The sequence below is a fragment of the Channa argus genome, chromosome 19 (assembly GCF_033026475.1).
Source record: "Channa argus isolate prfri chromosome 19, Channa argus male v1.0, whole genome shotgun sequence".
Taxonomy (NCBI): domain Eukaryota; kingdom Metazoa; phylum Chordata; class Actinopteri; order Anabantiformes; family Channidae; genus Channa; species Channa argus.
Genome location: NC_090215.1, coordinates 21,617,119 through 21,637,318, shown reverse-complemented (window position 1 = coordinate 21,637,318; position 20,200 = coordinate 21,617,119). Strand labels below are relative to the sequence as shown.

General features: G+C 41.6%; 2 protein-coding genes across 3 annotated transcripts; both read right to left on the bottom strand.

Annotated features, from left to right (window-relative positions):
* Nucleotides 1–1,158: 1,158 nt before the first annotated feature.
* chodl (chondrolectin) lies at nucleotides 1,159–8,070 on the bottom strand. The gene is made up of 8 exons (XM_067485638.1): nucleotides 7,814–8,070; nucleotides 5,516–5,691; nucleotides 4,701–4,879; nucleotides 4,407–4,564; nucleotides 4,190–4,213; nucleotides 2,996–3,082; nucleotides 2,828–2,924; nucleotides 1,159–2,344 (listed from the first exon to the last, which is right to left on the bottom strand). Exons 1-8 carry the CDS (start codon nucleotides 7,893–7,895, stop codon nucleotides 2,263–2,265), a joined length of 885 nt encoding a protein of 294 aa, XP_067341739.1. The 5' UTR covers nucleotides 7,896–8,070; the 3' UTR covers nucleotides 1,159–2,262.
* Nucleotides 8,071–9,307: 1,237 nt separating this feature from the next.
* galnt11 (UDP-N-acetyl-alpha-D-galactosamine:polypeptide N-acetylgalactosaminyltransferase 11 (GalNAc-T11)) lies at nucleotides 9,308–18,584 on the bottom strand. Of its 2 annotated transcripts, XM_067485578.1 has the most exons (12): nucleotides 18,426–18,584; nucleotides 16,959–17,218; nucleotides 16,490–16,613; nucleotides 15,960–16,126; nucleotides 15,669–15,794; nucleotides 14,438–14,687; nucleotides 14,211–14,328; nucleotides 13,789–13,941; nucleotides 13,498–13,710; nucleotides 12,672–12,776; nucleotides 12,418–12,555; nucleotides 9,308–12,332 (listed from the first exon to the last, which is right to left on the bottom strand). In XM_067485578.1, exons 2-12 carry the CDS (start codon nucleotides 17,179–17,181, stop codon nucleotides 12,201–12,203), a joined length of 1,749 nt encoding a protein of 582 aa, XP_067341679.1. In that variant the 5' UTR covers nucleotides 17,182–17,218; nucleotides 18,426–18,584; the 3' UTR covers nucleotides 9,308–12,200. The 2 variants fall into 2 exon arrangements, with proteins under 2 accessions (XP_067341679.1, XP_067341680.1); XM_067485579.1 differs by lacking the exons at nucleotides 16,490–16,613; nucleotides 16,959–17,218; nucleotides 18,426–18,584 and adding an exon at nucleotides 16,290–16,473.
* Nucleotides 18,585–20,200: the final 1,616 nt, after the last annotated feature.

Below are 20,200 nucleotides of genomic sequence, written 5' to 3'. Positions count from 1 at the left end.
CACAGCAAATCACATGACGAAACAAGAATAACCATGAAACTTTATATTCCACTTTCGTACTTTTGATTTCAAACTGGGCATTTTACTCTTCCCCACAAATGAAACAGAGTACTGCCCCCTAGTTACTGTTGCTAACCTGTTGGTCTTTTATGTTCTAGAATGTTTCACTTTTGTTCTTGACATTCAAGAATGTTTCACCAAACACTGGTTCTTGTTTTTAGATGATATTTTTTCATTTTTTGTGCTGAAGTGACAGCTGAAGCTAACAGACTGGCTGAAGGATAATTACGTTAGCCCTATGCTGCAATGGAAGAAGTAGTCACAATATTGACTAAGTTGACTAATATGTAAAAGTAAAGTAGAATTTAAAAAGGAATTTATAAATTTTGATTCAGCTGGATGAGGGGGAGAGCCTTTGTATTTTGTTTTTTTTAATCTGTCATGCTGCTTCTAAATTATTTTCACTATGAATTTTTATTATATTCAGCCATTCATTGATTGACTGGTTTGAAAAAAATCTAAATATATTGAGAAGTCAGTTTACAAAAAACAAATTTGTTGTTTTACAGCGGCTGTTTTACAGTTTTATTAGCTATTATCTTTTTACCGGTTCTTATCTACAGCATCATTCTCTTCTAGGCATCCACAGTTACAAATACATTACAGCCTGTTAGAAACCAATTATTATATCTTTATTTACTGCCTATAGTGGATCAATAGGTAAAATGTATATTAAGCAGCAACATCTCTAAATGTTTGACTCTGGGTGTTCTGTCAAAGGAATACTTCAACATTTTGGCAGGTATGCACTTTTTTTTTCTTTGCCAGAGTAAGCTTAGATAAATTAATAATTTACTTTTATTTAGTAATTAAAAATGATTCTTATCATGTAACCCCCAAATGTATAAAACCACAAACTATAATTTTTACATCTCAAGTTTTTGAGCAAATTAAACAACATGAACTGTTTCAATCGGTGATCATTGCTAAGCTAACTGAGTAATATCCATCTGGCCATTTTCAGGAAGGGTAAAGATATTTCACAAAACATCATTAGAAGTTCAGATGATGCCACCTGGAGGAGCTCGGAAAAAGCAGGTTAACCATCATTACAAACTCCATACTGTAGTGTGAGCAACAAGATGACATACTCTGAACTGAAGGTGCCTCCAAGTCAGAAGAGAGATTTTTTAATATGGGGAAGACAAGGGTTTATTTACAAGTACTACGCAAATTAGAAAAAGAAGCACATTCAAAATCATTGAAGATTAGTTATTTTTTAAATTTCTAAACCTAATCACATAATGGGACTAAAAGTGGTTCAGCACAGTCATTTCTGAAAATGTAAACAGATTCACTACAATACCAAACATGGTATTTTGGTACAATACACACCCCTGCTGTTATTACACATCCCTGAGGGACGCTTCATTTCCTCTCAGCTCCAGAACACTCCCACTTAATTAACTCGGCGGGGGGTGAGGGGGGGCAGACAATGCTTGCCGGAAATACAGGTAAGTGATAAACAGCTGATGGAAAGGAGGTGGGAATGGGAGAAGGATTTGGAAGGATTTTCCTTACCATTCATTTTGGAGGAGAGAAAAAGAAATAAAGGAAGGAGTGAGGCAGGTATAGAAAGAGGGAGTTAGTCCAAGCGTGAAGAAAAAAGCACAAGTTACAGTGTGTAAGGGGTAGAAAAAATACAACAAAGCTATTGTGACATTTTTTCTGTAGTTTTTTACCTGTTCAGACCTTTACTTTGTGTGGCTCTTACTCTGGTTTGAGTTCAATGAAAATGGAAAACAAAACCATCAGTCCATCAGTGAAGGCTTTAAATTTATGACTGGATGTTACGTTATTTTAAGCAACAAGGGAAAAAATTAAGTAAGAAATATAAAGATAATATAAAGGAAATAAAAAAGGAAGAAATCAGGTGATATGGAAAGAATGTAAGAGGTTGAAGAAAGAAGGATGTAAGATAGTAAAGGGAGGAAGGAAAGAATGACCAAGGTTCAAAGGAACCCTGCCAAGGAAGAAAATAAATGCTCTTGTGCAGTAGTGAGTATTCTTTAGTACAGCTGCAGTACAAATACACAGTAAAGAATCTGCAGCTTCAGTAGAATAAAAATGAATAAAAGCCTCAGTTATGACATCATTATCCATCTGCTCCGGTTGATTACTGGTTGAGCTGTGAAATGACATCGCTCTGCTCTGATGTCACAGTGACACTGCAGGGTGGGGGTGTGCGTAGAAAGGCGTGGTTTACACGTGTATGCCATCAGGCTTCTGCATTCTGGATATCCACAGGTTTGATTGGTCGGCAGCGGTCTTGGTACGGGGTCTACTGCCAGAATAAACAGGGTAATTACATAATAAAACAGCTGGTTCGTAGAGTGCTTTAAAGAATGTCCTGAAACCCTGAAATTAGTTAGCACTTAAGCACTTCCTGTTCCCTGGTCCTAAAGACATTAATCAGGAATTATAAAAAGTCTTTTGAACTAACATTTTTTGCAAAACTCCAAAACCTAATGAAAAAAAATCCCAAAGGATTTGTCAGATATACCAGGGGGATTTTACCTTCCAGGTAGGTCTGCGATAAGCCCTCATCTTTTAATGAAATGCAAATTTTTCCTGAGTTCAGTGAGAAGGTGAATATACATTCTATCTTTCTGCATTCAAGTTTTTAGGAAAAAGGACATTGTTCTAGTTAACAAGACAGCTGAGTGTTTGACCTATCATAATCAGTGAGTAAGCTCTACACAAATGCTCAATAAAACCTGCACCCTCAGCAACAGGACAAGGGCTTTTGGGAGTTGTAGTTTCTTACCTTCTACTGAGCATCTGAAAGCAACATGTCCCAGAAGCCACCAGGATGAGCAGCAGCAGGGGGATTGTGGGAATGATTACGTAGACCAGTAACATGCCTGAGGTGAAACAGATGATTAAACACTGGAACAGACCGGACTGGATCAAATCAGATCAGACGTGAGTGTACCTGAGGCTCCAGCCATGGTAACATGAGGAGTAACCACTGCGCTCTCTGCAGGCTGTGTGACCACACCTCCACGTGTTGTCGTCATTACTGAGGAAAAACGGCAACACACAGTCTGACCTCATGGTGGCGCTATAGGACAATTAATCGAACCCCAGTCTGCTGGTTACACAGGTGAGGAGCTTGATAGCTAAAGGCTCTGCCTCCTATTCTACCTATGGAAATTACGGTAACCTCAAGTAGGCCTGCATTCTGAGATCTAACCTTTCATTAGTGTGCATGTATATATAAAATAGATCATTCCTAATTATAATTATGAGATAAGGATTTTGCCAGGACACAGGACAGAAACTGAGCAATGTTAAATAAAGTTACAAGTGAAATAATAAAGGGCTAAAAATTTTAAATTTCCATAAAATATTGTAAATGAAAATGTGAGTCTGTCAGAGTCAGCTCATCATCTGATCAAGTTGTATTTACCTATAATCTAATCACCTTAAATTGGGGTTTTCTTTCAGAAAAAAGTAATAATAAAATATAATAAATAAAAAAAATATATATATATATATATATATATATATATATATATATATATATATATATATATATATATATATATATATGCCCCTGTCCAAGCACTGGATATCCTGGATTCAGTTTTTCATGTGTCCTTTCAGTTTAAATCAAACTGTAAATCTCTGACTCATCACTGTGAACTGTATTCCTTAGTTGGATGGCCTGCTTTAGCGACCCATCAGCTTATGCACTGGTACAGACTTGAAGATAAGGGTATTCTAGATTTGCTCCCTTTATACCTGACTGTGCATATTCAGCAGGAGGATGTCCTTACACTAATTGTCCCCAGTGTCAGGACTGAGAGTGAGAGACAGTCTTTTCATTGTCTTGGCTTCAGCACTTTACAAAATACCTTAAAACTCCAAAATCTTAGTACTCTGACTCATTTTGACTGTATTTTGAAGGATCAGGGTTAGGTCCTGGGTTTTACAGCTGAGACAGAAATTTGTGTATGGGGCTAAAACTGATGCAATGAGAAACAGAAAATATTTCTGAGAGGCTGAAACCACCAAACTTTGACAGATTGTAAAAATTACAATTCTTTGAGCAACTGTGGTTTTTAATGAACTGGAAACACATGGAAGTTCTTATTCAACATGTTAAGGACTTCAGGTGTGTCACCTTGTTCCTTTACAAGATGGCTCTCTGAAAGAAAGAACAAAAGAAGAAAGTGATAAAGATAAGAAAAAGAAAATCTGGCAAAATTAAACAAAGGAAGAAAGAATAAGTTGAAGCTGATTGGCTGATGGTACCTGGTTTGTTTATAAGGGACTGAAGCTGATTGGCTGATGGTACCTGGTTTGTTTATTGGAGACTGAAGCTGATTTGCTGATTGTACCTGGTTGGTATTTGCAGATAAAGTTGTGTTTCATGTTGCAGCGGTCGTCGTTCCACTGGTAAAGGTAAGGCCCCCCCAGGCCCGGTGGTGCTGTCGGCTGATGGTACATGACAACGCAGGCCTCTCCTCCACAGGATGGCTCATCAAAGTACCAGTTCCTGCACAACCATCATTGTTAACAACGTTACTGACTGACTATCCCCTGACCCTATAGCTGGTCTCTGAGTGTAGGATCAGTGGAAGTTTTCTGACCCTCTAAAAAGTTTTTTTGCTGTCTGGTAAAATCATGTGCACCTGAAGGAGGCCGGGCTGCCGTCAGTCCACTGGTACAGCTGTGGACAGGAAGCGAAGGTGTTGCTGAGTTCAGCATGAATCTGATCCACTCCGTCCACTCGAGTCAGACCAATCCAGAAATCCCCATCAGCTATACCTCCTCCTCTTTCTGCACCACCCACTGCTCCTGAACGCAGCTTCTGGAGACAAGGAGGATGGGAAGAAGAATTCAGTTCAATTCAGTTTTATTTGTATCATGCCAAATAACAACAGAGTTTTTTCAGCATAAGATCAAGATAGAGAAACCCAACAAATCCCCTTTGGGCAGCACTAAAGTGCCAGTGGAGAGGAAAAACGTCCTTTAACAGAAGCAGATCCAGGCTCAGGGTGGGCTCGAGCGGTTGAGGTGAGTGGAAAGTTGAGAGAGAACAGGAAAGAGGAGTGACAGGAAGCAATTGCAAGTTATCTCTGTGACTTCAAAGGTAAGTTAACTAAAATATATGGGAGATGGTGCCCCCACCAGATATTTTACTGGAACACTGTAGAGTGGCTGCCCACCAACTATAGGGTTGAAGGTTCAGTGTCTTGCTCTTTGGCAAGACACTGAACCTCCAAGAGCCCCTACCCAATCCCCAGCCAGTCCCAAACTCAGTAGAGATTGGGGAGGGTTGCGTCAGGAAGGGCATCCAGCAGCCAGGAATTGGCAGCAGGTACAAACCCTGTAAATAAGGCAGTAATTAAAGGTTAGATCAGTAAAGGAGTTTTAAGTTTGGATCTAAAAACCTCGACTGATTTAGAGGACCAAGCTGAGAGCAGATGAAAGAGACCTTTCTCACCTGCAGCAGGTTTTCGATGTCTCTCTGCTCGCTTGGACTCTCGATGCTGAGCAGAGACCCTTCGTCCATCTCACAGGCCTGATGAGCCTCTCTGAATGCAACACGACTCGACACGTCATGGAAATATGCAATCTTATAGCAGGGACGCTGTGGATCGTCCAAACACACCATCTGACCTGAGAGACAAAGATAGTAACTGACTGACAGCTTTCCTCACACCCTTGCTAAGGATTCCCTGTAGATGTGTCCAAACCTGGGAGGCTTCACTTTAACTTTACAATACTTTGAAGACTCATGTCTTGGAGAGGAAGCTTATTTCTTTGGCGAGTCTGTTCAAAAGCTTTTAGTTTTATTCTCTACCCTGACCTACAACCCTGTTTCCTAACCCACATGTTTTTGTGCAACTGAGCTGCAAATGCATTTTGCAGTAGCCCAAGTGATGCTTGAATCATCCTCCATAGCATCGCTCTACATTTCTAGGACAGAGACATGGTGGATGGCAGTGTACAGAGCTCTATAGGATGCTTCCTGGAATCTCAATCTCTTCCTTAAGCATTTTGTACATCACCATGTCATCATCAGATTAATGACACTCAGTGTCATTGTCAGTGTACAGTATCTGTCCGGCAGAGAAAACTGCAGCTGTGTGTTTGTGGGTATCTGCAGTGATTAATACTCAGTCTGGTTAAAACCGCCTCTCACACACACACTGAGCTACTTTAAGTGATTAGCTGGATTCTCTTCTGCACCATCATCACTTTACTGTTAGAGCCACTAAAGAGCTCCATATATAACTGTCTACTAGCAGCCTCTCCCTCCCTTGCCCTGTCTCTCTCCCTTAAAATCCGATTTGCTCCATCGGTATGACCATTATTGTCCTGAACACTTCTGCCAATGCAGGTTGTAATTCAAAGGGTTTTAGCCAACGACAGCAAATGGTTTATAAACGACTACATCGTCTAATCTAATGAAAGATGTCAAACTGAGAATAAAGAACAAATTTCTAATATTTCAAATGCAAAGGAAAATGAGAGAAGGGATGAAGACAGGAGGTGGACTCTTGTGTCTCTCCAGCTAGAAGAGAAAATACAACAGTCCAGAGAAAGCAGAAAAAGTCTAAATCATATGTACCAACACCATAGTCCTGATCTCAGCATCATTTCAAAAGCCCAAACTCTCACTCAGTCATGTTGAAACAGACATAACAGATGGATTCACTCATAGTGATGAGCTGTTTTGTGTTGACTTCTCCACAGACCAGTAAACCATCCCGACAGAGCTGAGCCTAGAGCGGAAACAGAAACCATCACAGCTTCTTGACCGTGGCTCTGCAGCCTCGTTTCGTCCCTGTGACACATAGTTTAGACGATGTCAGGAGACAATGTGGCGGACTGGAGTTGGTGAATTAGCCGATACACCGAATAATTCAGCTGTTCCTCGTGTGACCTGAAATATAATACGATTTTATTCTACACGTTATGAGACTTTGAAAAGCACCATTGTCTGCAGGTAGAGACCAGCTGGGCCCTGACGTCCACAAAGGTAATTAAACAGCAACACCTGCAGACCACAGAGGCACATCTCTTCTGGTCTTGGCTTTGACTACACCAGTCATAGGAAAAATCTCAGACGACACCGGGTTTTAGGTTGTAGAATCAAAAACTTGTAAACTAAACTTGCAGACTGACTGTGTCATCTTTCAGGTCTTTAGTTTGAGCTGCCACGTCACCTCTTGATGTGATCAACAGTGACACACAATTTTCCCCTCTGTAATCAGAGGCTCTTTATAGGAATAAATAAAAACCCTTAAATATACCCTTTTAAATTAAGTGATTTTAGGGTAAACAAACAGTATTAACCTGAGCATGTGGCCCTTTTTTTGGAAATAGTGTAAAATAAACCAAACCAAATGTGAAAAAGGCTTATTCATTTGTCTCTGAAAAACACACCTTAAAGTTGTGCAAATGTGTGCAAATTTAAAAGTTGTTCGTTTTGAAAAATGTTAAGGTATAAAAAAATTTTGAAGCATTAAATGTAAAAATTAATGACGCCATAAGCCAGCACCAACATTAAAATCAAGAATAAAATAACCTTTAACATCTAGTGAAATACATGTGTTGAGGTAATTTGATTAGATTTAAGACTTTCTAGCACAAACTTATTAAAAACACTTCGACAATTTGAGTCAATTAATAAGTAATGAAGTAACTAGAACACACAACTTTAACACTTAAAGAAATAATAACTAATGTTAAATTTGATCATTTGCTGTTTTGTAACTTTAATTTGTTAACTCACCGCTCAACACCCGCGCTCCGTTCAACCGGCTAATTGCCATCACCATGGCGACCCCAAGCATCAACACCATCACCCTCATCATTGGTAACAAATTAAAAAATAACCGATTAGTTTTGGTAAAGACTTGATTTGACTGAAGAGAGATGTTCTTATAAAATTTCAAAATAAAAGTCGCGCTCCATTTTTCCCTGTAGACGTCTTCGCTCTGAATGTGTTTCGGTCTGCAAACGCTGCTACACTCTCCCTCCCTCTCTCCTCCCTCATCGATCCTCCCCCACAGAGCCCCAGATGTAACCTCTTCTTTCATTAAGCCCTGGGGGGCCACACACAGCTCAGTTTAATTCACTTACTGGGCTGAGGAGCTGGTTGGTTCCCAGCAGAGCAGCTGATCAATAGATGAGACACGTTGCTCTGCTATCTGCTGCAGTTATGACCAACACTTTTCTCCTCATTGATCCATCTGAGAAAGAATTTTCACCTCACATCGCTCCCGCTGCTCACTGCTGGACTGCTTTGTTAATTGCTAATATGCACACAGGAGTGTATTGTCAGTGGATGGAGTGTGTGTGTGTGTGTGTGTGTGTGTGTGTGGGGGGGGGGGGGGGGGGGTTGTCCTGTATACATACACATGTAGAATCATGTTTTCTGTAGTTTAACGACAGACTGGTGTTAATAAGTCGACACGGATTGATTCACAAAAAGTAGCAGATTTAAACCTGAGGAGTACTGAATATTTTTAATGCTGACCTGATACAGTCATGTCTGTACTTCAGCTCTCACACGTGATAAGAGGAGTTGTTTAAAAAGAACCTTAACCTTAAAACCTTTATACTCAAATGTTAGAAAACAATGATCTGCAGGGAGAAACAAGTCAAACTAAACATGGACGGATGTCACATATGTAGAGGACAGAGGGAGAAACTCAACTTCCTTCTATGGTATTACTTCACAGAAGCAAACCCTTTAATCTCACCACCACACACTGACCCTGCAGTTCCTCCTGAACCCCCAGCCCCAGTGGAAGGTGGATATCAGCCGTTGACATGTCCTCTTCAGTCTCACCCATCTGACAGTTTGTCAGGAACATTATGACTTGACAGGATATTGAGAATAAACAAAGTCTAAATGTGATGATGTATGTCAGAGACGTCCTTGGACATTAGTCGGAAGGGAAACGTGTGCAGTGATGTGACAACAGCAGTTTATTATATGTCCAATGGAAAATGGAAATCAATCCGAGCCTGAGCTGCTTCCAAAGTCGCTCACTAGTCTGAGTCAATACATGGGAACGGTCCCTGAATGCAGCACTGCCACCATTTAACCTCTGCTGTTATTTGATTTAAAGTATAAAATAGTTTGCAGATAACCACTGGTCTTCAGGACCTACTAGAAAAGAGCTGTTCAACTAATGTGCATTAAAATGATTTAATAATCAACATGTCACTGAATTTGTGTTTGTGCAGCTGAAGAAAAATTGTCAGAACAATTACTAAATATTAGCAGAAATTCTTTATTTAGCAGTAGGAACAGATTAATTATGAATGTTTTGTTTTGTGCACCAAACATCTTCACAAACACCAGTGTTGGTAAAGATTTGCCCCAACATCTTCTCCTGTCCATAAAATCATGTCCACAGAATGAGGCCTGATGATGTTTTAGTCCAATTTACATCCTCCAGCTGATCATATAGATGAAAAAAAAACACTGCATGTTTCTGTCAGTGTAAAGACAGGAAGGTGAAGGTGTGTGTGCGCACGCTGCAGTATCATTTTACTGACACACTTAGACTGAAACTTGATCTATAACACGATTATATAAAACCATCAGATGAATCATAGAGAACATATTAAAGGTGAGAGAGAGAGACCCGTTCTATCAGTCAAGAACCAGACTAAGTTTTATCAGCTGGGTCCTGAAAATACAGCTTTAAAACTTTGAGTGTTTGTTTTGACCACAGTATGAACTTAAAACTCTAAGTCGTCTTTAAAATGTGACGGAAAGTTCAGGTTCCTCCTTAGTCACACACACACACACAGTTCGGCTGTTTGTTTATACAAACATTTGCATAATAATGTCATGAAAACACACACACACACACACACACACACAGATAACAACCTGTTAGATCACTCCCTGCACTCTCAGTATTGATCGGTGTATTGATCGGCTGCAGGCGGCTGATCGTCTACGTCCAGAAACACACACCACTTACTGCTGATTACCACACACGCACGCACACACACACACACACCAGGTAACCTCAGTGCAGAGAGAGGAAGAGGAGGAAGATGATGGTGATGAACGCTTCAGGTGACTGCATTAATGCTGACTCAGCCGTAAAACCCAAACTTTTCTCAACACACACACTGTCCCCAAACAGCTGAACCAGTTCTGATCTCATTAGAGATGTGGGATGAGTTGCTGTGAAATTTTCCCAACCCAAGTGTCTGACAACAAACTCAACTAAAATAAACAGCAGCCAACAAAGAATCCCTCACTGTGATGTGGAGAACTGTGGAACTCCCCCAGATCTACAGTCCATCAGACCCAAACACACGCAGTTCTGTCAAAGAGCAGAGGATCAATAAAGTTTTTCTGTATTTCTAAATGTGGATTTATGAGGCAGATTCAGTCTGATGACACATTAACCCTGACCGTGTCTTACTGGTCTGAAAGCTCTGCAGAGAAAATCAATCTGTATTAAAGCAAACACACACACACTCTCCTCAGCGTTTTAACAAATTTACTACTTTTAGATTTGATCTGATTCTGTCTTTGTCTGATGAACGTTTGACTAAACCCTGTTCTTTTCTGAGCAGGTTTCTGAGCCACAGTCAGGTTAATTAGTGTGTGTGTGTGTGAGTGAGTGAGTGAGAGAGAGAGAGAGAGATGGCCTCAGTCTTTCAGGTCCTGGAATAATTCACTCTCAGTCCTAGTCAATACTCTGCAGGACTCTCTCACCCACAATTGATTTCTGAGCTGCCTTAAATCAGCCGACTTCTCCACAGGTAGTTTTACTGCTTTTATCAAATGTCTCAACGCCCATGAGACCTTTTCAAGGAGCCTGAAGCATCAAGGATAATTGAGACTAATACAAGAGATTGTGAAGGACGAGAAGGTCACCTAGTAACTGTTCAAGGATCAGTGGATCTACTTAAGGACAAGCAAAGACTTATCAAGGACCCTTTCAACTTTTCTACAAATACACAAATCACCACAGGAACTCTGAAACCTTTATTGATGGCAGGAGGCTCATTAGAGGTAACTGGATATTTCTAAAGGTCCCTTGAATGTCTAAAAGGACCAGCAGAAAATGCTTAAGCAATCCTGGAACATCCAGGTCCCCAGAAACCTCTCTGCAGACATAACATGTACAAGGACAATTATAATTTAAATCAGCATGGAGCCTCCTGAAATACTGCTCCTGAATCTGCTGAAACCTCCATGAGAGTAAATGACTCCATCATGCCTGGAATCCACTTAAGGTTAGCAACAGAGTCTTCTAAATGACTGCGTCTTGAAGTCAGCATGAAGCCGTTTTGTGTTCAACACTTACACCTGCTGGTCACCAGGTGGAAGTTCACTGACAGCTTCACACCTGATTTTGTATTTAATGTATGTTACAGTACACAAAGACTTAAAAGAAAATAATTACTTCCTTTTGGCTCATGATGAAAAGATAAAGAAAACTGAAAAAGTGTTTAGTGCTGCGCTGTAGAATCAATAAAATCTGTTCTATAAATCTGAACATCTGATTAATACTTAAAAAGTCAGGATGACCCTGGTTTCACCTCCGGTCTTAGAGAAAATAAGACCTGACAAGTGTCTGCGGGTCCCAGAGTTTAACATGATAAATGATTTTACTCCAGTGATGATGTGTTGATTTATTGATGATGATGAAGGGACACAAAGTTACAAACTGACAGTCGGTCAGGTCAGCACAGGTGCACATGTCCTCCAAATACGGATGTGTCTCCCTTCATCAGATAGACTGGTGCTGATCTGATGGTCTGTGACATGGTTCCAATGCGAAATCCAGGACTAGCTTAAAAATAAAATCATGGTTTTAAAATTAAAAAGCGCACGTGTTCCAGGTTTCCCTGTATCTCTGGGGTCATTGTGTGAAGTCCAGTACTCCCCAGGTAACTTTGCAACGCCATCATGCAGAAATAAACTTTTATAAAACTGGTTCCTGGAATCCCTCCCAGAAGTTCCAGAATAATATAAGATATTCCAATAAGTCCTAGAGCTGGAGGAGGCAGTTGATAAAGTCATGGTTAAAGTCATCCTGAGCTGCAAAGAAAGTAAAACTGTAAAAACAAAACACCACTCTCCTGATAAGACCTGATTGTCTTTAAAACCAAGAGGACTGAAGATTTCGCCCTCCTCAGCCCTCCAGCTGCCATTGTTGCATCTGAGAGGCGTCGCAGATTGCCATGGAGACGTAACCCTTGGACCCGATTGGCTGAGCAACTGACAAACACTGACCAACAGAGACCTGGTAGAGACGGTTGGACTTCTGCAAGAGACAGAGACATACCAGATCAGAGTCTATGTGGAAGAGAGACAGGTTACACCCTCTACACTAACTGTAAAAGTCTCACCCCCAGGCTCCACTGCTGTGACCCCCCTGACCCGTGACACTTCATCAGTCTTGGGGGGTCAAAGGTCCTGACCTCGGACACATCTAGACACAGCAGACCTGCCAGGACCAGCTGACCCTCTTCATCATAGGCCCAGTCCTAAATACACAAACACACTCTAGTGATGATGGGCTCAGCATAGTCAGGTCAAAGGTCAATCTGACTGACATCCTAAAGGACTATACAACTGGTCTGAGACCTTGTGGTCAGTTTACCTGTTCGGGGTCTCGAGGGTCACATGGTTTCAGGACAACAGCCCCTCCCTTCTGACTGGCTCGGCCCTGGGCCACCAAGCAACGTCCAGTTGCTAGGTTACGCAGCTAATAGAAGAAGGAGACAATAGATGGGTTTATTGTGTTCAGGGTGAACATTAAGTTTAGATTTAACCTGATCAATAATCAAAGACAAGGAATAAATGCTGCAGTTTGACTTCTTCAGCTGAAACCAGTTTAACCATTAGCTGTTGAGATGATTCATGGGTACTCAGCATGTGTGTGAGTGAATCCAACTTTTCTCACATCTCACACCTGACATTCGTCCACCGTTAGTAACATCATAAGTCCACACAGGTGCAGCTGGGTTCATCACCACGCATGAAACTGGGACAGAACAGCTTATTTTGATTGTGTATGTGCACATTTTAAAAGTTGTCATTCTGATGTGTTGTGGAGGAAGAGTTGCTCACGTTTTTCATGGTTTCTTTCACAGATGCAGGTGTGTAGACTGATGGTGATTAATCACTGGCTGTGTGTAACTAATGTCACTAATGCACTAATGTCAGGACAGAGAGTAGTGGCTCAAACACTGATTTATTAAATAAATCATTAAAAATGCTATAAGCTTCCTGTCAGTTATCGGTCGGTTTAGCGCTAAACTTCTTTTTGCCTCTAAAGTAACAATGTTGAGAGTGGATTAAAGTTTAGATGAATTTTCCAAGCCATGGTGTGAAAATATATTTTTTTTAATGTTTAATGTGACAGTTAGAGGAAGAGGAATGTAGAGGAAGCTGTACAGTCTACAGTATAAGTGGAGGTCTGGTACCCGCCCTCGCTGCAGAACTTTGGGTCGCCTCAGACCCTTGTTGAGAAACAGTGGATGCTGCTGCTTGTTGCCCACAGTCTGCATCTCCGGGTAGACCGTGTCCAGGTACCAGCGGAACGAGCGACACTGCAGCCTCTTCCTCAGCGCCATGCGCTCGCTGATGTCACCGTAGCTTCGCTCCCGCAGCTCCGGACGCAGAGATAGATACTGCTCCTGATTGGAAACACAAGAAGTGAGGTCAGAGGAAGCCTCAGCTGCTGGTGGATCACAGCTCTGTGTGTGAGTCAGTACCTTGTACTCATCCATCCACACGTGAGCCAGACGTAAAGAATTGTGGGCCATGGTGTCCTGCCCTCCAGGTGAGCCATAGGGTCTCCTCTTCCTGAAGATATGACCTACTCTGGAGCAGGGGATGATGAGCAGCTGACCCCCACACATCCAGATCTGAGATAGAAAGTCACATTTTGGGGGAGGCATTAGAGGAGAGCTGATGTGTGGGGCTGAACAAACTAAAATATCAGTGAAGTCATGTCAATTTTCAGGATGTTGTTTTGGACGTTTTTTACCATTTTCAAAACTTTTATTGACCAAATAACTTACTGATTATTTTCATTAGAATCAGAATAAAAGCATTTCCCTAAATGTGGAACTACTCCTTTATCATAATGATGAGTAATTCACTTCTTTGACTGCAAGTAAAACAGCTTCCTCACCCTAAAGGAGATTTCCAGGTTCTCCCCGCCCCAGATGTCCATTCCAGAGTCGTATTGGCCAAGCTCATTAAAATATTTCCTGTTCATAGCAAACAGACCACCTGCCATGGTGGGAGACCTGGGGGGGAATAAGGTTTGGTTCACAAGGAATCACAGGATCATTATACTGCACAAAGGTCCATAAACATCAGTCAGACAGTTACCTGGTGGGTCGGTCAGTCTGTTACCTGATTGGACCAGTGCCTCCTTCAGGTCCACTGAGGTCAGAGGGGGGGACCGGGTCCCACTTAAAGTGCAGCCCCCAGTTGAAGCCACCCCTGACGATGGGAGACGGTGAATATGTGAGCGTGTCGGCTGAAATGATGTCAATGACGGGGCAGACAACAGTGTGGTGGTCCTTCTGAATCGGAGCCAGCAGAGGCTGCAGCCATGCCTGGTTCACCTCACAGTGACTGTCCAGAAAGACCAGCACCTCACCTGTAAAGATTTAGAGTTTAGGGCTCTTTGTGCAGAATAAAGACAAAGGAAATGTGAACCCTTTAAGGATTTAGAGAAAAACTAGGGGGAAAATGGTTTTACAGGACTAGGATGTAGGAAACATAAGCTGTTTCAGACATGGACTGGACATGGATTCTGGCATTTTCCTGACTTGGTCAGTAGGGGGTGTATGTGTGAACACAAATTCCACAGTGAGATGCTGCTGATGTTGTTCGGACTTTATCCTTCGAGCCCCCCAGTGCAAGGTCTGTATTATGTACGCGAGCTTGTGTGTGCAGCACTCTGCTCTGTTCCAAAATGTCAAAAACGGGAGGATTTCAATCAAGCAAATGGGCTTGTTGATGTCGTTTCTTTCAATCAACTGCTTTTGTAGTTGAGCGATTGAACCTTTTTTTATTAGATGGAAGGTTCGGATGTGATTATTTACAAAACACTGTTTCCCACAGCTTAGGTTTTATACCATGTAATGCCTCCTGTGCGCACTGATCGTGTACAGAACTTGAGCGGGTTTTCACACGTGAGGGCGGTTCTTACTTGGGTGATCTCCTGCTGTGCGTTACGTGTCTGAAAGGCTCCAGACAATGTCCGAGGCTGAATTCCTCTAACATTGTCCGGAGTTCAAATGTGAAACAGGCTAAAGACGGACAGACTAAAAAAGTAGGAAAAAAAGGACATATAGATTAAGAATGTAGGTAATAGGGATGCACAGTATAAGAACATATGAATTAAAAATGTAGGGAGCAAGGATGTATCAAGGATGAATGCATAAAGAATTATGAAAGAAGAATGTATATAGATAAAGAATACATGAAATATGTAGGATATAAGAATCTATAGATTAAAGCTGTAGGAAACAAAATGTAGAGAGTAATAGATACATTGATCAGGGATGGAGGGAACAAGAATACACAAACAAAGCTGTTTATAGACCTATAGAAAGAGGAATTAAGTTGGTTGTACCAGCAGCATGTGAAGCCCCTATCATGCGTCCTCTGATGAGTCCTTCCCTCCTCAGGTTCCTCACCAGTTTGACTTTTCCCTGCAACTCCTCCCTTACGTACCGATCTAAGTCATCCTTCAGCTCCTCTGAACCAATACAAACATGTGGGAAGATGTGCTCAGATGATTACTGACAGACTTAAAATAAAAAAAAAACTTCTGATATTAGACATAAGACATAAAAGGCTTTTTTTCTGAAATTTGCATCATGTATATTAGTGAACATTGTGGTTTTCATGTTTCCTGTCTTACCAAGCTCACTGTGGTCATCCACCAGGATGATCTCTTGTAGCAGGTAGGATGGCGTTCTGTCCAGGACGCTGTGGACAGTCCTCAGCAGGGCGGAGAACGCCTCATTGAAGAAACAAATCACTACGCTGGCAGAAGGTAGAGCCAGAGGATACACCTTATCCCGACACCTGCACAGAGACATTTATCTTTAGAAATGAGAGGTTTCCGTTTAGTTCACAACCTGTCCCCTAAAAGCTGAGGAACAGGAGAAAAAACAGTTTTTATGAAAATACTAATAAAGCTTTACTGAAACGATCATGTGACAGCTGTGAGTGAGCAGCTTTACTGAACATTAGCTGCTGACTTTAATCCTTCAGCCAGATGTCAGTCTGAGAGTCAGTCATTTCAGGACTGAGTGGTCCTGGTTTAGAGCTCAGGAGGTCTCTGATCATCACAGCTGCAAAGCTGCATCTTCCGCATTTAGAATAAAAAACGTCATCATATGTTGCTTTAGATCCAGTACAGGTACAAGCAGCACCACTGGTTCTTACTGGGAGTCTCTGGTATCAGGCAGCTCTCTGTGGTAGCCCAGTCTGGTGGAAATGAGGACATTGAAGGCGTGTCGGTGATAACCAGTGTCTCTGAGCTCCTGATCTGCTTCGTTAAATATCATCCCTGCAGACAGACACGGCATCAGACATAAACAAGCTAAACATGTATGGCTTTATGGATTCAGTAATTAATTTACTCAAACTTCTCTATAAAATATCAGAAAACTGTGAAAATTTATTTTTGAGTTTTGTTTCTAAGGTCACATTATTACGTCATTGTGAAATATATTGTACCATAATATAACACAATCCACAACATAAATTATAATACAAGATAAAAAAGCATCAAATCCTCCCATGTAAATAGCGCGTTTGGTATTTTCGTTTAAACCTTGACTAAACTTGGCTGTCTTTCAAAGAAATCAAAGAATACACTACTTGTTTCAGCTCTACAGTGAATTTCTCTCACCCATCTCTGGCGACAGCTCCGCTCCCTGATTGACCGCCAGACGGTGAGGTCCCGCCCTCCGCTCGGCCAGGCCCCTGGTGATTGGAGGGCTACGGTGTTGCAGAGGGGTCCTGCTGTGTCCCGGCTCGGCCCCCAGAGAGAAGTAAAGGAAAAGGAGGACGGACCAGGTAGCCGAGGTGACGAGGCAGCCGTAGCAGAAGTACCGCAGCGTGACACTGGCCATGGTGGCCGAGCAAGCATCGCCTTACATCACACTGAGGCTGAGAGAGAGAGAGAGAGACGTTCACAGGCTTTAACAGCTAAACGACGACACAGCTCTGTGTCTCCTTCATACACCAGCTTTTCCAAGAGCTCCTGATACATTAAAGCAACAAGACTTTGATTCTTTTGGTAAATTGTGTTTAAATTTAAGCTACACGTAGACGAACGTGACTGGAACATCTGAAAGTGTGATTCAGTAACCTGACACCTGAGCAGCAGGGTTAAAAATGATCGGAGGAGTCAGGTGTCCTCTGGTTAATGATTCGTCTTCATTTAAACCGCTACAGCACAGAAACTGTCCTCAATCCACCCCACAAACTCTAACTGCAACATCCAGGGTCACAAAACATGCGCACACCCTGCCCCAGATGTCTGTGCACCACATACAGAACTCCATCCTAAAATCTGCCATTTTAAAGTTGCTATTAAATAAAACAAGCTGCACGCGTTATACTAAAGAACCAATCAAGTTTCTGACTCAGCAGGATCTTTGAAACATGTAAACCACAGAGGTGCTACTATATATTTCGCAGTAAAGTTACCTGTTACTCGCACCAAAACACAATGTTCACGAGCTATTAAAGTCATCATTTTGAGTTTAAGTAAAGTTCACGTTCATCTGCTCTGGGCAGAATTAAAAAAGTAATATCTTGTTAATTCAGTAAAGATGCATTCTATTTACATACATAAACATAAATAGCAGGACCGTGGCATTTAACCTAGAATTTCCAAGTTTTCAAACGGAGATCCGGATGTTTAAACGAGGCACAGACATACCGGATTAGTGCAGCCGGTTGAGCTTGACAACACGTGAACCTTCAGGTTTGTGTTGGCTGAGCTAATGTTTACGACGCAGCGGAACTAAAAATGATCCAACTCACCCAGAATAAACAGAGAAATAACGAAACGAACGAAAACTCATAAGAGACGGGTGTTTCACCGGAAAGCGCGTCGCCAGTATAGTTGAGCTATCTTTAACTAAACCCTCCTTCATTTCTTGCTTGTCTGAACGCTCTTTGTTTCAATAAATTAGCGGTTTACGGGAAAATATTTAATCCCAGTCGCGCTAGCAAAGCCCCGTCCAATAATGGAACTCGCTAGCCAAACACAGAGGAGAAAAGTGTTAAAAGAATACATTTACAGGATCTTAATTTTATCTATAAACATACTTCAAACACATCAGCCTCATAACGGAGCTCTACTCACGGCTCATTGGCTTGAAGCTGTTTGCTCAGCGGCACTCCGGCGGCTTACTGGTCCGTTAGCCGCTAGGGCTAAAATTAGCTACTTTTCCAGCGGACTTCTACCAGTTTTAGCTCCCCGGGTTCATCACAGAAAGATCCACAATAACCACGCAACACACGGCACGTGACTTCCTCTCCACCCCTTCACAATAAAAGTAGACCGAGGCTCGTTTAAAAAAAGACCGCTCAGGGGAGGATTTTCAAAATAAAACGACAACTTTCCGACCAGTTGTATGTCTTATCTGGCCCTGGAGCAGAGGGAAGTCTGAACGAGAAACCCTAAAAGAGGACAAATACAAAGTTTATGACACCAATAAAACTCTTTAATTAGTAGGTGGACTAATTAGTTAAATCTCACTTCACAGGACATTACTGTAACTTAGAGCAACAGTAACTGTTCACCTTTACTTCTAATGTTGTCTTGTAGAACTTTGAGGCAGCTGTTCTTCACTTGTTTATATCAATCCATTATCTGTCACCACTTATCCTACATGGGTCACGGGGGGGCTGGAGCCTATTCCAGCTGTCATTAGGTTCACCCTGGATAGATTACCAGTCTCTTGGAGGTCAAGTTATGCTAATATATTTAATTTATATTTCATTTACTCCACATTGAATAATTCACAGATTTAATGCAACCACAAGGGGACTACAATCCAGTGTCTTTCCAGTTGTAGACTCTCACAGCTATCCACCTCCAATCTATTATCACAGAGAGAGGGGGACAGAGAAGGACAAAGACAACTATGGGAGAGAACATACAGAGTTAATGACATAGAGTGGTGACAATTGCGGGGTGAGAGGAGAGGGGAGATGGTCAATAGGAGGAAAGGAGCTCAGTGCATTGGGGGGTGGGTCCCCCAGCAGTCTAAGCCTATAGCAGCATGACTATAACTAACTATAAGCTTTATCAAAGAGGAAGGTTTTGAGCCTAGACTTAAAAGTAGAGAGGGTGTCTGCTTCTTGAATCTGAACTGGAAGCTGGTTCCACAGGAGAGGAGCTTGATAGCTAAAGGCTCTACCTCCCATTCTAACTTTGGAAATTCTGGGAACCACAAGTAGGCCTGCATTCTGTCATTAAAGTGGTCTACTGAGATGATATGGAACTATCAGGTCTTCTATATAAGATGGAGCCTGACCATTCAGAGCTTTATATGTAAGAAGCGGGGTTTTAAATTCTATTCTAGATTTAATTGGAAGCCAATGGAAAGAAGCTGGTGAAGGTGAAATATGGTCTCTCTTGCTAGTTCCAGTCAGAACTCTTGCTGCAGCATTTAAGATTAATTGCAGCCTTTTTAGGGAGTTATTGGGGCATCTCGAAAGTAGGGAATTACAGTAGTCCAATCTAGAAGTCAGACCATATAGACTAGTTTTTCTTTTACTTTGAGACAGGATGCTCCTAATTTTGGCAATGTTCCGTAAGTAGAAGAAGACTGTTCTAGAGATTTGTTTTATATGTGAGGTAAAGGACAAATCCTGGTCAAAAATAACTCCAAGGTTCCTTGTAGTAGTACTGGAGGCCAGACTTATGCCATCCAGGGTAACAATATGGTTTGACAGTGAAGTTCTGAAATTTTTAGGCCCAAATACTATGACTTCAGTTTTGTCTGAGTTTAGAAGTAAAAAAATGTGGGACATCCGGGCTTGAAGCTTGATTAACAGATTTTTTTTTCATCTAGTTACATAGATAGCTATAGCTGGGTATCATCAGCATAGCAATGGAAATGTATGTAGTGT

Excerpts from the sequence above, each read along its gene's own strand:
- galnt11 (XM_067485578.1), bottom strand. The coding sequence starts at position 17,181 with ATGGCCAGTGTCACGCTGCGGTACTTCTGCTACGGCTGCCTCGTCACC. Across the intron at positions 15,795-15,959 it reads GGATGACCACAGTGAGCTTG|AGGAGCTGAAGGATGACTTA; the intron begins GTAAGACAGGAA and ends GTATTGGTTCAG. Across the intron at positions 12,777-13,497 it reads AAGTTCTGCAGCGAGGGCGG|CTGCGTAACCTAGCAACTGG; the intron begins GTACCAGACCTC and ends TTCTTCTATTAG.
- chodl (XM_067485638.1), bottom strand. The coding sequence starts at position 7,895 with ATGATGAGGGTGATGGTGTTGATGCTTGGGGTCGCCATGGTGATGGCA. Across the intron at positions 4,880-5,515 it reads ACATCGAAAACCTGCTGCAG|AAGCTGCGTTCAGGAGCAGT; the intron begins GTGAGAAAGGTC and ends CCTTGTCTCCAG. Across the intron at positions 4,565-4,700 it reads GGCAGCCCGGCCTCCTTCAG|GAACTGGTACTTTGATGAGC; the intron begins GTGCACATGATT and ends ATGGTTGTGCAG.